Source organism: Polypterus senegalus, chromosome 15 (genome assembly GCF_016835505.1).
Source record: "Polypterus senegalus isolate Bchr_013 chromosome 15, ASM1683550v1, whole genome shotgun sequence".
In the NCBI taxonomy this organism is placed as follows: Eukaryota; Metazoa; Chordata; class Cladistia; order Polypteriformes; family Polypteridae; genus Polypterus; species Polypterus senegalus.
Window position 1 is genome coordinate 4,664,456 of NC_053168.1, and position 15,664 is coordinate 4,680,119.

The following is a 15,664-nucleotide window of genomic DNA, read 5'->3' on the forward strand; positions in this document are numbered from 1 at the left end:
ATTTCCATGGACGTATAGGATAAATTACCATTAGTGCAATGGAGAGCTTGACTTTTAAGTTTCTCAAATTTCACGTTGAGGATATTTTAACGATATTTTTAACAATGGATAAAAGGCCTGTTCTCATCATAATTGCTCTTGTGTTGTCCTGACTGCTGGTCATCCACCTTGCAATTTCAATCGCTGGAAAAAATGAAGAGGGTAAGACGAATTAGGAAATACTAAAAGGAGCTTCTCTTAATAAATAATTGGAAAAGCGACGGTAAACGTGAAGTAAAAAAATGAGGACGTCCCTCGACGAGATGACTTAAACCATCTCTAAAATGGCCTTTCAAATAAGCACCTCTTGCTTTTCAGTTTTTACGGTGCTCTATCGTGATGGGATGGCACCATTGTTAGCATCGTATCCTCTTGGTTTTTGCATCTTAGTTTCAAATCCAGGATGTGATCCTCGTCTGTGTGGAGTTTCCATGTTCTCCCCACATCTCCCCATTTTTTTCCACTTCCCTAAAGACGTCCAAGTTTGATCCCCATGTTACCAATGTCCCATATGGTACATTGCTTCTTGCCTTCTACTCAGTGCTGCCGGAACTCCTCACGACCGATCTTGAAATGGATGAAGCAGGTTTGAGAATGTTATCTCTCTGAAACTCCTTTGGTCAGTGAAGTTTCTTCTTTCATTCTGCCATTTAATGTTGTACTTTAGTCACGAGTGTTTCAGTCTGTTAGGGTGTCACAATCTCATTTGTTGTGTGAACTTCTTTCTGATGCTAAAGCCCATGGAATACCTAATTGCCAATACTGGTGGGAGATTCATGATTCGTTCCTTTTGAATCACTTTATTCGGCACGTCATAAGAATCGTCCCGAAAGCTAAATAAATCGATTTAGTGGAGCTCAACGGGAGTGCTTTAGCACATACGTCACTTTGTCAGCGTCTTTAGTTTCACTGGCAGATGTGCAAATATGGCCTGTCTGGTTCACGATTGTCAATCAGTTCACTTACGATTATTTCAAGGTTGAATCGAACCATTCCCAGCGAACACGAATGATCTCGTTCATCACACCAGTACAGCACAGTGATGACAAAGTCATATTAGGATGCATCTATTGTTTGTTTTTGTACAGTTTTGTTATTGGAATTGTTTTAAACAGAATAATATTAAATGAATATGTTTATGTCCCATTTTCAACAAGTCAGTTGGACCAAATTAAATCTTATAAAACATCGAGTTCTAATTTCTAACAACAATTTCCCTATTGGTTCATTGACTGCATCCAGCATGTGTCATTCATTGATTCTTTCACGTTCGAACTGAATCTTTACTCAGGAATGAGTCTCGCAGTTCTCATTCATTTGATCGGCAAACCGAATCATTACCCGAAAACGAGAACGACTCTTGTTCAACCGATTAGTGAAGTAAGCCTTACCCAAGAATGAGCTTCACAATTCTAATCTGCTTGGTTCACAACCTAAATTATTACCCCAGAACATGACTCACATGATCCTTGTTTATTTGATTCACAAACTGAATCATTTTCCAAGAACGAGAAGAATGGATCGCACCACCGTTGTTCATTCTCGAGCTAATCATTAACTGAGAACGAGTCTTGTTCATTTGATTTGTGAAATGAATCATTACCCGAGAACTTGAGTCCCATGATTCTCATTCAATTAATTCACAAAGTAAAGTTTTACAAAGTACATTTAAAGTATCGTCATTTAAAGTTTTTCAAAATATCGTACAAAATGTGTACGATAAAGCTCTGCTACGTATTATCGTATATGCCATGCATTATTGTATGTCTGGCAATGCTGCACTGCACTTACTTCCAGTGGGTTAGTGAAAGGACCACCAACACGACCAACACGACCAACACAACCAACACGAGAACGGTGACGTAAGCCTTGCTGGACTGGTGGGCACTTACCAGATTCTTATTTTGTTACATTCCTAAAGGGTGGGCAAAAGTAGCTTTACAGTTATTTGGAAAAAGACATGCAGGTTATGATTATCACAATAACTTTTACTAATTCAATAGCTTTATTGACTTTATGAACTCCAAAGAATGGCACAACAGCACAGTGCACTTAAGTACAATCTCGTGAGAGCTCAAACTGCCAGTCTCGCGTATTCACACAACTGTAAACCTACTGTTGCCCACCCCATTATATCATCAACCTCTATTATTATTATTTTATTGTTATTTTTATTATTGTTTCTATACAATTTGTAATCTTTTCATTTAATTTGGGAGCCCCCTTTTTTCTGGAACCTGCTTCAGCTGCGCCATTTGTAGTTTTGCACCATATGGCCCACGATAAGCCCAGGAATGGAAACTTTCTGTGGTGCCCTCCCCCCGTCCCTTGGTGCCCCCCTTGCCCTCGATGCTCATTTTGCTAAATGGTTACGCCAGCCCTGTCAGTCAGTCTCGCTACTTCACATCCCCGAGCTCATCTTAGAGGCTACAGGTGTGGACATCCCTGGATGGGATGCCCGGCTGAGATCTTATTTTTAAAACGTTTTTCTCCCTGCACGTCTTCCCTCCAATGACCAAGAACAAGACGACATCTTAAAAACAATATCTTTTATTTTTTTTGACATGCAAAATACACTTCATGCATCTGCTTTCTCTAAAAAAAAAAAGAAATCCATTCGTAGCAGATGATACTAAGACAGAGAGCTATCAACGTCCAATAATTCATCCAAAATGCTTTACATTGTAAGAATATTAAGAAATTTAGCAAAATCTCAACAAACCTGTATAAAACGGATACAGAGATTTCTTATTTTTGATATCATTTTTCAAGGCGACATGCTCTTAAGTAAGAAGTCATGTTCTTTTTCCTCAGTAAAAATATGTCTTCAACAATACAACTGCTTCACAGATGCAAGCCTTATGGCTACTCATGCAAAAAATGTAGTTAAAAATCACCAAAACGTGCTATTTGTTTTTTTTTTTTTGCTTGTTTTGCTTTTTTTGTTTTTTTCTCAACTAAGTAAAAGTGACTGAAGAAGTTAGGGTTCAAACGTCCTGGAAGACTCAAAGTCAGGCAGACACTGTGGTTTGATGCCCTTGCTGTTGTAGTAGTCCACCACCTGGTTGGGCACCTCTGCTAAAACACTCTTGGCGAGTGCGGCCGGGGACGCCTGCAGAGACACAAAGATACAAGAAAGTCAGCTCAGCGTCTCCTCCGCGCACGTCCACGTCGTCCGAATGGCATGCGGAATGAAAGACAACCAGCTGTGTGTGGCACGGGACTGTCCCCGTTGTGAAATCCTTAGGTGTGCATACTGCCACCCTAAACTCGACACAGACGGGCACAGAGACACACACAGGTGCAAACCACACACCGTTGATTGCTTTTGTTGCTTTCCCAGGACAGAGTGCACAAATCACCACGATAATAACAGCTCAGTCCTTCTCTTTTCTCCTTTCTCTCTTTCTCTCTCAATCACTCTTTCTCTCTACTCCCGCCTCGACTCCTCTCATAGCAAGCACCTTCCACCCGACTCCGGCTCCTTGAATGGAGTGAGGCTGCCTCCTTTATTGTGCACCCGGAAGTCAGCCAGGCGCTCTGTGATCCTCTTTTGGCAGCTCTTCTGGGTGTGGTGCTGCAGACCAGGGCTCTGGGACTGTCCAGGTGCCCCTTTCCAAGCTCCCAGCCCATGGCCCCGAGGCAATCCAGGGAGGGTTGCCTTCTCGTGTTCCGGCGAAGGAATTGCCATGAACATGTCCTCTCTCGCATCCTTCTCCTTCCATCACATTGGCATCCCGGCCATCCACCACACCGTGTCACATGAATAATACGCATCAACTCAATACGTAACCATCAAGGACACGAGCATCGGGCATGTCGCCCGTTATTGAGTCTATCTAACATATTCACGGAGAACGATTTGGGAAGGACATGACCTCTAAGGCAATTTCAGTTTACCTCAGAAAGGAGCAGAAATCTCTGGAGGACTACTGACATCAGGCCTACTGACAGAGGTGCCACATCTTCCACCACCGCAGACACAAAGACCACTCTCATAAGATGTTTGCTGTCCCTTTGGACCAGGCCGCTCTGAGGGATTCTCTACCGGAAGGAAGTCGTCACTAAAAGGGAAAAAGTTCGCTGACGACACTGCGATCGTGGGCTGCATCAGGAGTGGGCAGGAGGAGGAGTATAGGAAACTAATCAAGGACTTTGTTAAATGGTGCGACTCAAACCACCTACACCTGAACACCAGCAAAACCAAGGAGCTGGTGGTGGATTTTAGGAGGCCCAGACCCCTCGTGGACCCCGTGATCATCAGAGGTGACTGTGCAGAGGGTGCAGACCTGGATGATAAACTGGACTGGACTGCCAATGCTGAGATCTGTGCAAGAGAGGACAGAGCCGACTATACTTCATTAGAAGACTGGCGTCCTTCAACATCTGCAATAAGATGCTGCAGATGTTCTATCAGACGGTTGTGGCGAGTGCCCTCTTCTACGCGGTGGTGTGCTGGGGAGGCAGCATAAACAAGAGGGACACCTCACACCTGGATAAACTGGTGAGGAAGGCAGGCTCTAATGTAGGCACCGAGCTGGACAGTTTGACATCCGTGGCAGAGCGACGGGCGCTGAGCAGACTCCTGTCAATCATGGAGAATCCACTGAATCCACTGAACAGGATCATCTCCAGACAGAGGAGCAGCTTCAGTGACAGACTGATGTCACCGTCCTGCTCCACTGACAGACTGAGGAGACCCCACACTATGCGACTCTTCAATTCCACCCGTGGGGGGTAAACATTAACATTATACAAAGTTATTGTCTGTTATACCTGCATTGTTATCACTCTTTAATTTAATATTGTTATTATCAGTATGCTGCTGCTGGAGTATGGGAATTTCCCCTTGGGGATTAATAAAGTATCTATCTATCTATCTATCTATCTATCTATCTATCTATCTATCTATCTATTATTATATAGTGCCTTTCATGTCTAACTGTCTATCTATCTATTATTATATAACTACAAGAACAACATTTATTTATATAGCACATTTTCATACAAAAAAAAATGTAGCTCAAAGTGTTTTACAAAATGAAGAAGAATAAAAAAATAAAAGACACAGTAAAAAATAAAATAAGTCAACATTAATTAACATAGAATAAGTAAGGTCCGGTGGCCAGGGTGGACAGAAAAAACAAAAACAAAAACTCCAGACAGCTGGAGAAAAAAAAAAAATCTGCAGGGATTCCAGACCATGAGACCACCCAGTCCCCTCTGGGCAATCTACCTAACATAAGAAACTCAAGAAAGTGCAGGGTTTTTAAGCGCCCAGGTGCACGCTCTTGGTAATAAAAGTCACTAGCTGAGCATGCCTGTTTAAATGCATATTCTAATGAGCTATCAGCATGCTGCAAGCACACAAAATCAGTCTCTTTGCCAGTGCTTGGTTCTTGTTTGTAGGCATTTCCAAGTTGATAAGTTTTAGATGGGCCAGCCAGCCGCTCTGGAAAAATGGGGGGATTAGGGATGGGGGTGGGGGGGAAGAAAGGGGTGTCACCCTCAGTCTCGCTGGAGAGAGAATGGGTTCAATATCTAACAATACAAAGTTCACTTCCTGAGTCCAATAATACCGAGATCTCAAGGCACCCCAATTTCACTGAGACCATTAAGCCATCCTTTTTATCTGAAGAATATCCCGGACAGACTAACGGACAGCCACGGTAGTGTATTATATATAAAGATTACCCTTAAAAGCTACCATCCATTAATTTAAATCATTGTGTGGTAAACAGGCAACATCTTTTTCTAGGAAGATGTGCTCTTTCACAAACGGATATATTGCCTTTCATATCTATCTATCTATCTATCTATCTATCTATCTATCTATCTATCTATCTATCTATCTGTCTAGCTATCTGTCTATCTATCTATCTATCTATTATTATATAGTGCCTTTCATATCTATCTATCTATCCATCTATCTATTATTATATAGTGCCTTTCATATCTATCTATCTATTATTATATAGTGCCTTTCATGTCTATCTATCTATTATTATATAGTGCCTTTCATGTTTATCTATCTATCTATCTATCTATCTATCTATCTATCTATCTATCTATCTATCTATCTATCTATCTATCTATCTATCTATCTATCTATCCAGTCACAAATCACTCCAAAGTGGTCAGGGTGCCTAGAACATGGCACTTAAAAGTCTAAATTTTGACCCCATCATAGCATTTTTCTTATATACATAGAATATAAGAGATATGAATGTTGAGACTATTGAAACATTTTAAGGAGACTGGGGTTCATGCCCGTGGTGGTCCTTATGTGAAGTTTTCCATTTTCTCCTCATGTCGTTTTGGGTTTCCTCCTACAGTTCAAAGACGTGCAGGTCTTTTGAACTGACGTTGCTAAGTTGGCTCTAGTGGGTGTGTGTGTGTGTTTGCTCTTCAAGAGACTGGCGCCCTCTCCAAGTGTTGTTCCTGCCTTGTGCCCAGTGATTGCTGGCATAGACTCCAGCTTCCCCACACCCCTTCCCTGAATAAACGGGTTAGGTAAATGGAGAGATTGGATGAAACATTTCATTCTGATAGGACCTTTTATAGATTTACTTTACAACTAAATAAGTGATGCTCTGTTAGCAACACTAACCATCCCAGCATGCTCTGCAAAACCCACACAGTACTTACATGTTTGAAATTTCTAAAGGGCACAAACTGGACAATGTCACGAAGGACTGGTTCACCCTTTGGAGATCTGAGAATCCCATCATCTCCATCGAGCATCTGCATGTCACTGAAGTCCGCGTTACCGATTCCCACGATGATCACCGACATGGGCAAGTGGGAGGCGTGAACGATGGCCTCTCGGGTGTCAGCCATGTCAGTGATCACTCCGTCTGTCAGAATCAAGAGGATGAAGTATTGCTGTCAAGAAAGCAGAGAAGGAACGAGGTGGGTTAGAATTTTCTCTTCTTTGCAAAACTCAAATAATTATGATATTCTTAAATAAAATGCAACTGATGCTGAGTACTGACCTACTTGGCATTAGACAAAAAACATAAAAATGCTCAGAGCCGAAGTGAATCAAGGATTCAATACTTCAATAAAGATACAACAACTAAAAATGAATTAAATGGTTATGTTAAATATATATATAGGTAGTCCCCAGTTTACAGACATCCGACCTACAATTTACGAACGGGCCGCAGCTGCGACGCATGCGACTCAGTAACTGCCGCTCCGTCATCTTCGGCCTGGGGACGCTGCAAGTGGTGGCTGGACGGAGACTGGAGGGGGGTGATTTCGCTGCCCGTGCAGTGTAGTGTCCCTCGGGCGTCTCCTGGCGTCAAGCGGTTTCACTACCCGCACTCCACACACGGCTGCCCCGTTTGTTCTCGGTGGGTGGCTGGTGATGCTGCAAGCGGTGACCCGGTTGTGGCTGAACGGAGGCCATTGAGGGTGAATGGGGTGGCGGGGGGTAGCATTGCAGTGTGCATCGGATGGCTGCCTATTGAATGGGGGAGATTCCGCACCGTGTTCGTTCTCGGTGGGCGGACGCTGCAGGCAGCATACTGTAGGGGAAGTGACTGTGAGGTGGGCGGGTGGTGAACCCCCCTTGCCACCCCTATTCATTCTCAATAGCAAGCCTGCTTGTACTGTTACACAAATAGCAGGAAGTTGTCTCTTGTCAGTACATCGGACGTGTTGACGACGGGTGCCTTCCTGCTGTGATCGCGTGGACAGTGCTGTGCAGATGAGCTCATCTTAACCTTTTGTCTTCACCCTTCAACAACACAAATCTGATGCAAGTGCTGGTGATACGGTAAAGAAGAGAAAAACCATCACCATGGAAAATAAAGTGGAAATAATAAAAAGGAGAGAGAGAGGTGACACTCCATAATTCATTGGCAGCACATTTGGTTACAGTCGGTCAACAACAGCATTTATTAAGTTTATGTACCTCTTCTGACTTACAGTACATACAGATTCAACTTTAGTACAAACCTACAGTCCCTATCTCGTATGTAACCCAGGGCCTGCCTGTATATTTACAGTGGTGTGAAAAACTATTTGCCCCCTTCCTGATTTCTTATTCTTTTGCATGTTTGTCACACAAAATGTTTCTGATCATCAAACACATTTAACCATTAGTCAAATATAACACAAGTAAACACAAAATGCAGTTTTTAAATGATGGTTTTATTATTTAGGGAGAAAAAATCCAAACCTACATGGCCCTGTGTGAAAAAGTAATTGCCCCCTGAACCTAATAACTGGTTGGGCCACCCTTAGCAGCAATAACTGCAATCAAGCGTTTGCGATAACTTGCAATGAGTCTCTTACAGCGCTCTGGAGGAATTTTGGCCCACTCATCTTTGCAGAATTGTTGTAATTCAGCTTTATTTGAGGGTTTTCTAGCATGAAGCGCCTTTTTAAGGTCATGCCATAGCATCTCAATTGGATTCAGGTCAGGACTTTGACTAGGCCACTCCAAAGTCTTCATTTTGTTTTTCTTCAGCCATTCAGAGGTGGATTTGCTGGTGTGTTTTGGGTCATTGTCCTGTTGCAGCACCCAAGATCGCTTCAGCTTGAGTTGACGAACAGATGGCCGGACATTCTCCTTCAGGATTTTTGGTAGACAGTAGAATTCATGGTTCCATCTATCACAGCAAGCCTTCCAGGTCCTGAAGCAGCAAAACAACCCCAGACCATCACACTACCACCACCATATTTTACTGTTGGTATGATGTTCTTTTTCTGAAATGCTGTGTTCCTTTTACGCCAGATGTAACGGGACATTTGCCTTCCAAAAAGTTCAACTTTTGTCTCATCAGTCCACAAGGTATTTTCCCAAAAGTCTTGGCAATCATTGAGATGTTTCTTAGCAAAATTGAGACGAGCCCTAATGTTCTTTTGCTTAACAGTGGTTTGCGTCTTGGAAATCTGCCATGCAGGCCGTTTTTGCCCAGTCTCTTTCTTATGGTGGGGTCGTGAACACTGACCTTAATTGAGGCAAGTGAGGCCTGCAGTTCTTTAGACGTTATCCTGGGGTCTTTTGTGACCTCTCGGATGAGTCGTCTCTGCGCTCTTGGGGTAATTTTGGTCGGCCAGCCACTCCTGGGAAGGTTCACCACTGTTCCATGTTTTTGCCATTTGTGGATAATGGCTTTCACTGTGGTTCACTGGAGTCCCAAAGCTTTAGAAATGGCTTTATAACCTTTACCAGACTGATAGATCTCAATTACTTCTGTTCTCATTTGTTCCTGAATTTCTTTGGATCTTGGCATGATGTCTAGCTTTTGAGGTGCTTTTGGTCTACTTCTCTGTGTCAGGCAGCTCCTATTTAAGTGATTTCTTGATTGAAACAGGTGTGGCAGTAATCAGGAAATTGAACTCAGGTGTGATACACCACAGGTAGGTTATTTTTAACAAGGGGGCAATTACTTTTTCACACAGGGCCATGTAGGTTTGGATTTTTTCTCCCTAAATAATAAAACCATCATTTAAAAACTGCATTTTGTGTTTACTTGTGTTATATTTGACTAATGGTTAAATGTGTTTGATGATCAGAAACATTTTGTGTGACAAACATGCAAAAGAATAAGAAATCAGGAAGGGGGCAAATAGTTTTTCACACCACTGTATATGCACACTCACTGACCACTTTATTAGTTACACCTCGCTAGCACCAGGTTGGACCCCCTTTTGCCTTCAGAACTTCCCTAATTCTTTGTGGCACAGATTCAACAAGGTATTGATAACATTCCTCAGGGATTCTGCTCCATATTGACCTGATAGCAACACACAGTTGCTGCAGATTTGTCAGCTGCACATCCATGATGCGAATCTCCCATTCCACCACATCCCAAAGGTGATTGTGGAGGCCATTTGAGTCCGGTGAGCTCATTGTCATTTTCAAGAAACCAGTCTGAGATGATGTGAGCTTTATGACATGGAGTGTTATCCTGCTGGAAGGAGCCATCAGAAGATGGCATCCAAAAATGGATGGACATGATCAGCAAAAATACTCAGGGAGGCTGCGGTATTTAAATGATGCTCAGTTGGTCTTAAGGGGCCCAAAGTGTGCCAAGAAAGTAAACCCCACACCATTACACCACCTCCACCAGCAGTGTGAACCATTGATACAAGGCAGGATCAATCCATACTTTCTTGTTGCTGATGCCAAATTCTGACCCGGCCATCCGAATGTTGCAGCAGAAATCTCATCAGACCAGGCAATGTTTTTCCAGTCTTCTATTGTCCAATGTTGTGAATTGTATCCTCAGTGGCCTGTTCTTAGCTGACAGGAGTGTCACCCGGTGTCGTCTCCTTCTGCTGCAGCCCACCTGCTTCAAGGTTAGACGTGCTGTGTGTTCAGAGATGCTCTTCTGCACACCTCAGTTGTAACGAGTGCTTATTTGAGTTTCTGTTGCCTTTCTATCAGCTCAAACCAGTCTGGCCATTCTCCTCTGACCTCTGGCATCAACAAGGCAGAGAACTGCCACTCACTGATATTTTCGCTTTTTCTTACCATTCTCTGTAAACCTTAGGAATGGCTGTGCGTGAAAATCACAGGAGATCTGCAGCACTCAGTGCAGCCCGTCTGGCACCAACAGCCATGCCACGTTGAGAGTCACTTCAGTCACCTTTCTTCCCCAGTTCTGATGCTCGGTTTGAACTTCAGCAGATCTACTTGACAATGTCTACAGGTCTAAATGCATTGAGTTGCAGCCATGGTGGATTAGATATTTGTGTTAACAAGCAGTTGAACAGATGTACCTAATAAAGTGGCCATATATCGCTCTATTATATAAAAGAATCCTGGGAGAAGACACGACTTTTTCAGAAAGATTAATTTCAAGTCCTGCAATACGAGACGAGTCCACTGACCTCTCATTCGTGTGAATGCTATTGTCAGACACAGTTCCTGTGCTCGCAGCTCTCTCTATAACAGAGAGACATACGATGTATTTGTTTCCTTCGCTGTAGTCCTTTTCTGGACAATAATTTGAAACTTTCTAGATGAAACATCAAAGACTAAGCGAAGAAGAAAGGGCAGCGCGTCGAAAAGAGGCCCAAAAGCGTTGGAGAGAAAATAATTCAAAAAAGAACAATAATAATCCATTCATTCATTCATTTTCCAACCCGCTGAATCCAAACACAGGGTCACGGGGGTCTGCTGGAGCCAATCCCAGCCAACACAGGGCACAAGGCAGGGACCAATCCTGGGCAGGGTGCCAACCCACCGCAGGACAATAATAATCTAAGTGCAAATTCGGAAAGTTATAATCAGCCCGGACCAAGTGGACTTGAAAACCTAACAGGTCTAAATGGGGGCAGAAATAAAAGACAAAGAGTAGATGACAAAAGTAGAACGTCGTAGAGAATTCAAAAACGTTAGCACGATACACATGCAGAGCAAATTAGATTAGATTAGATTAGATTATGAAAGTACTAAAATTTGAAATTCTCAAAAAACTGATAGTAAAGATCACATTAGTGCTAACAAATGGAAATTATTACTCAGTGAAATGACAGAACAGCGAAATACAAGTATGTAGATATTGTTTGGAGACTTGTAGATCGTCTAATTCGTGTTGCCATCAGGGAAAAGTAGTGTTTCTTCCCAATGAATTGTTATTTGTTGAAAGTGAAATCCACAAACACTACAAGCAAAATATCCAAATCTACAATAATCTGTTCGCGTTCGCATCATTCAATGCTCAAAACAAAGGTTTACACGATTCAGGACCATACGGTATGAGAAACTGCTACGACAAGTTTAATTTCAAAGAAACCACAAATCAGGCAGGTTTATATTTATGATCACGGAGAAGCGATACAACAAAGAGTTGAACGATTGGACATAGAAGTTCTACAACCAATACTGGATACAAATCCATATGTTCAAAAGTATCGCACTTTACACGAAACACAGACAAAGAAGTGCTTTGGACTGATGAGACGAAAATGGAGTTATTTGGTCAGAACAAAAAGTGCTTTGCATGACAGAAGAAGAATATGGAGGAATATTTCGGACAAAATGAAATAAATAAATAAATGCGTAAATAAATAAAAGTACTGTGAAATGTGAGCATAAATAAATAAATGTGTCATGAAATGACAGCCTTAATAAATAAATATGTCATGAAATGAGAGCATAAATAAATAAATGTGTCACGAAATATGTTTTTCGTTGCTTATTTATTTATTTCATTTTGTCCGTAACATTCCTGCAAACCGTCATGAAATACGGCTTGAAATAAAACTGTCACTTTCACTCGTCAAAGTTGAGAGGGTGGGCTCTAACACGCCCTCTAGTTACTGATTGGTGAATCGATAGCACAAGAATTAATTAGAAAAATGCTTACTACAGCCGATTAAATGGATTCTGCTGAAGATATTACTAATTTCAGAGTCAGAGAATTGAAGATTTATCTGAAGAATTTACAATGTTGGCGGCCCTTTTAGAACTGAGTATTTGACCCTTGTTTTACGAGTAGAAAGTCAGTTGCATATTCGCAGCTACTTTTTCAAACAACTGTACAGCTCTGATCAGTGGTAAAGTTGTTCAGTTCAAAATATTAGGTGGAGCTGCTTTGGGCATTCCATGTCAAAGTACCTAAACTAATACAGCCGTTGCAGCTTACCGTATATCAAACTGGCTCATTCGCCTTGTGATCGTCTTCTCCGATACACCATATAGATCTGCAATCTGTCGTACTTTTAAACCGCATAACAGAAGGTGTTCTATTGACTCAGCTGGAATGTCAAAGGTTGGACATCCAGAGCAGGGTACTGCATCACCTGAACTGGAGTGTAGTAGAGTCTGTTCCACCTGTTCTTCGATAATTTCAAAAACAGTTTCATCTATATCGGAGTCTAAAAGGGCCGCCAACATTGTAATTTCTTCCGATAAATCTTCAGTTCTCTCTCTGAAATACGTAATATCTTCGGCAGAATCCATTTCATCGGCAGTAGTAAGCATTTTTCTAATTAATTCTTGTGCTATCGATTCACCAATCAGTAACTAGAGGGCGTGTTAGAGCCCACCCTCTCAACTTTGACGAGTGAAAGTGACAGTTTTATTTCATGACGGTTTGCAGGAATGTTACGGACAAAATGAAATAAATAAATAAGCAACGAAAAACATATTTCATGACACATTTATTTATTTATGCTCACATTTCACAGTACTTTTATTTATTTACGCATATATTTATTTATTTCATTTTGTCCGAAATATTCCTCCATAGAAGAACACCGCATTTCAAGAAAAACACCTGCTACCTACTGTCACATGTGGTGGAGGTCCCATCATGCTGTGGGGCTGTGTGGCCAGTTCAGGGACTGGGGCCCTTGTTAAAGTTGAGGGTCGCATGAATTCAACTCAATATCAACCAGTTCTTCAGGATCATGTTCAAGCATCAGTCACAAAGTTGAAGTAACGCAGGGGTTGTATATTCCAACAAGACGATGACCCAAAACACAGTTGGAAATCTACAAAGGCATTCATGCAGAGGGAGAAGTACAATGTTCTGGAATGGCCGTCAAAGTCCCCTGGCTTGAATATCATCGACAATCTATGGGATGATTTGAAGCAGGCTGTCCATCAAATTGAACTGAACTGGAGAGATTTTGTATGGAAGAATGGTCAGAAATACCCATCCATTCATCCAATATCCAATCCGCTATATCCTAACTACAGGGTCACAGGGTCTGCTGGAGCCTATCCCAGCCAACACAGGGTACAAGGCAGGAAGGGTCAGAAATACCTCATCCAGAGTCCAGACACTCATCACTGGCTATAGGAGGACAGCGTCTGGAGGCTCAAAGGAGCAAAAGGAGGCTCAGCTAAGTATTGACGTCATATCTCTGTTGGGTGCCCACATTTATGCCCCTGTCTAATTTTGTCATGATGCATATTTTGTGTTAATCCAATAAACTTCATGTCACTGCTGAAATCCTACTGTGTCCATAAGGCATGTCAGATATTAAAAGGAAGTTCAGCCAATGAGAAACAAAAATCCAAAGAATTCAGAGGGGTTTTTCATATGACTGTATCTTAAATCATTCTTGAGGCAGATTGAAAACTTAAAGGCCCAGCTTAAGTGAAAAATTAAAGAAAACGTACTAAGTAATTGCAACACAAAAACTAATGTAATCAGTTTTAACGCAAAAAGATGCCGACAAAAGAAGAGAAGCAGCGGGCCGCTAGGGTGGAGAAAAGAAGAGCTGCTCAGGAAACGGGACGCGCGTCAACCTCTGAGCACACGAATGCTAAACATACAGAGAAAGAAAGAGGAGGAAAACTAGGAACGGTCAAGTCAAGTGTATTCACTGCACGTTATCGTGTTGTGCGCTCTTACTGGTATATACATAAGTAGACACTGGTGATACCATATCTTAGCCGTATCGCTGGCGTATGAGTCCTATTATGCTTTGTCTTAAGAAAATATTTCCAGATAGACAATGTTTTTAGTGAAATCTTCAAGCCTTTCCCTCTATTGCTGAGCTCTTTCAGTTGCACGTTGTTGAGCCGTGCTGATTACTTCATTTCGACGTTGTGTCTCTTCATCTGTGTCATTTTCCCGATGTCATTGCTCCATGGCGGTGTTTGCCTGCACCATCTTGTAGCTGTGGTTGAGCGTGAGCAAGGTGGACTGCTCCATACACACACACACATACACACGGCTCTTTCATTTATATATGTTGTCACACACGTGTGCATGGGAGGCAGCTAAAAGGATCAATAGAAGGTAATTCCATGCCAGGCCGGGGGGTGGCGGGATGCACTAAACCTTTCTCTGCTATCCCTACAGGCCAAACACGGGAAATCCTGCCTGATTCCAGTCCTCAAAGATGTCACTTCCGGTTCCGGCCTCATTGACGTCACTTCCGTCAACCAGACCACATCCTGCTTTTGCTCAGTTCTGTTCTGGACTCAGGGCGGCACGGTGGCGCAGTGGTAGCCGCTGCTGCCTCGCAGTTAGGAGACCCGGGTTTGCTTCCCGGGTCCTCCCCTACGTGGAGTTTGCATGTTCTCCCCGTGTCTGCGTGGGTTTCCTCCCACAGTCCAAAGACACGCAGGTTAGGTGGATTGGTGATTCTAAATTGTCCCTAGTGTGTGTGCTTGGTGTGTGGGTATGTGTGTGTGCCCTGTGGTGGGCTGGCGCCCTGCCTGGGGTTTGTTTCCTGCCTTGCGGCGCCCTGTGCTGGCTGGGATTGGCTCCAGCAGACCCCCGTGACCCTGTAGTTAGGATATAGTGGGCTGGGTAATGGGTGGATGGGAGGATGTGTGTGTGTATTGCACTTTTGATTAATTTCAGTTTCTAGATTTTCATAATCTTTGCTCTGGTTTTTGACTTCTTGGATTGTGGTTGCTCTTTGGACTTCCCATTCTGAAGGCGTTTCCTTCTGTGTCTTTCGTGCTCTCCTGGTCTTATTTTGTCACAGATCATGCAGAAGCCGGTGCCTGCTGGTGACCACGTCGTGCGGCACTCATTTCATTAAGCCGCCGCGTGCTTTCAAGGGTGGCGCTAAAATCATTAAATAAATCAATTAGAAAACCTTCCCCTTCATCTCACATCAGCATCTTGGATGATAAAGTGCCGGTGATGAAAACTCCCCAAACTGCTTTGAAGTCTGGCCCTATTAGAATACC

General features: G+C 42.7%; 1 protein-coding gene across 1 annotated transcript in view; it reads right to left on the minus strand.

Annotated features, from left to right (window-relative positions):
- Nucleotides 1-2,573: 2,573 nt before the first annotated feature.
- The window catches only part of LOC120515754 (copine-4), a 466,133-nt gene continuing 453,042 nt past the window's right edge, over nucleotides 2,574-15,664 (minus strand). The window contains exons 15-16 of the mRNA XM_039737037.1: nucleotides 6,688-6,924; nucleotides 2,574-3,151 (exon numbers count right to left, since the gene is read on the minus strand). Of these exons, the coding sequence (XP_039592971.1) occupies nucleotides 3,020-3,151; nucleotides 6,688-6,924 (369 nt within the window). The 3' untranslated portion in view covers nucleotides 2,574-3,019. The remainder of the gene's footprint in view (nucleotides 3,152-6,687; nucleotides 6,925-15,664) is intronic.